Source organism: Octopus bimaculoides, chromosome 26 (genome assembly GCF_001194135.2).
Source record: "Octopus bimaculoides isolate UCB-OBI-ISO-001 chromosome 26, ASM119413v2, whole genome shotgun sequence".
In the NCBI taxonomy this organism is placed as follows: Eukaryota; Metazoa; Mollusca; class Cephalopoda; order Octopoda; family Octopodidae; genus Octopus; species Octopus bimaculoides.
The window spans coordinates 11098245-11099806 of record NC_069006.1 but is presented as its reverse complement, the minus strand read 5'-3'; the positions used below and the strand labels follow the sequence as shown (position 1 = coordinate 11099806).

General features: G+C 34.8%; 1 protein-coding gene across 1 annotated transcript in view; it reads right to left on the bottom strand.

The window, feature by feature from the left end:
- The window catches only part of LOC106873825 (uncharacterized), a 34029-nt gene that overhangs the window by 13178 nt on the left and 19289 nt on the right, over nucleotides 1-1562 (bottom strand). The window contains exon 4 of the mRNA XM_052976905.1: nucleotides 671-790. Coding sequence (XP_052832865.1) covers nucleotides 671-790 — 120 coding nt within the window. The remainder of the gene's footprint in view (nucleotides 1-670; nucleotides 791-1562) is intronic.

Here is a 1562-nt window from a genome sequence, read left to right as displayed (position 1 = left end):
GAATGTTCCATCTGCCGCCCAGTTCTTGTGCTGTTTTAACTGTCGAAGTGATTCGTCACTTGCAAATATTGATATTCGTTTTGAATCTTCCATCTTGCTGTCATTCTGTAAAAACATTTCTTCATTGTAAAGGCAGGAATATTCACTAGGAATGGAAACCCCAACAATTGTAAGTGGGGTGTCAGGGTAGTTGGAATCAGCTTGACTCCAACGTCTAATATTCCCATTAAGCTGTACAAATGGAGGTATTTGCAACAATGTACAGTGGTTTAATTGACCTGGGGATAAATTGATCAACGACGAATTGACCAGAGACGAATTAACCAATGACGAAATAACTGGGGACAAATCGACCTAGCACCCTCTCAAGGAACCAAGTAACTTGAGAGCTTCTTCTTTTCTATGTAAGTAAAACAAATTCAACAGAACAATAACAGTAAACAGAGATAAAACATATTTAACACAATGAGGGAGCTTCCCACATCAGCTGCAGTTCAGATATCATCATGATTTTGACTCCTTGAGGAAGGATCAATAATCAGACAACCAAATAGTCCGCTTAAAATTAGTTAAACCTCCAAAAAGTTAAACTAACAAACATTTAGACCAAGGATTTCACAGTAAGGTACATTCAACATCAGTTAGACCACTAACATTAGCCAGGACTTACTCTCCAAAGCATCCACTTGTTGTTGTATGAGAATTTGATCCACCATGGTCAAGTATTCCAGGCCAGGAGGGCAGTTGGACGTATTTTCTGGACGGGCCATCCATTGTGGCATATGTTGACCTGCAAATATAGATAGGAAGATACTGTGACTGAAGGCTGGGGTACCTAAAGAGATAGACAGACAGACAGACAGGCAGGCAGGCAATAGACAGACAGACAGATATATCGATAGATAGATACACAGATAGATAAGATAGATAGATAGATAGATAGATAGATAGATAGATAGATAGATAGATAGATAGATAGATAGATATACAGATAGATAGGCAGAGCAAGAGAGAGAGAGTAAAGTAACTGATAAATGACTAGTTAATTAGAATATGTATGTATGTTTATGTATGTACTTAAAGTAGCAAAAAAAAGCAAAGATTCCACAACTGTTTTCATAATTTTTGCAGCTAATTTACCAGTTTGAGAACATCATTATATAAAATGTATTAATAAGGGTAGAAATTGATATTAATCAATTAAAACCAATGGTCTAGCATATTAAAAAAATTTGAAGATTAAAATTATATTACATACAAAAATAAGAGGAATGACCAGCAAAAGTGGACTCCTATATGCTAGAAATAGATGCCAAATCATCAAACCACGAAAGAGAACATATTTTTTCGTGGTTAGATGATTCGGCATCTATTTCTAGCATATAGGAGTCCACTTTTGCTGGCCATTCCTCTTATTCTTGCATATAATATAATTTTAATCTTCGGATTTTTTTTAATCTGCTAGACCATTGGTTTTAATTGATTAATATCAATTTCTACTCTTATTAATAAATTTTAAATAATGATGTTCTCAAACCGGTAAATCAGCTGCAAAAATTTAT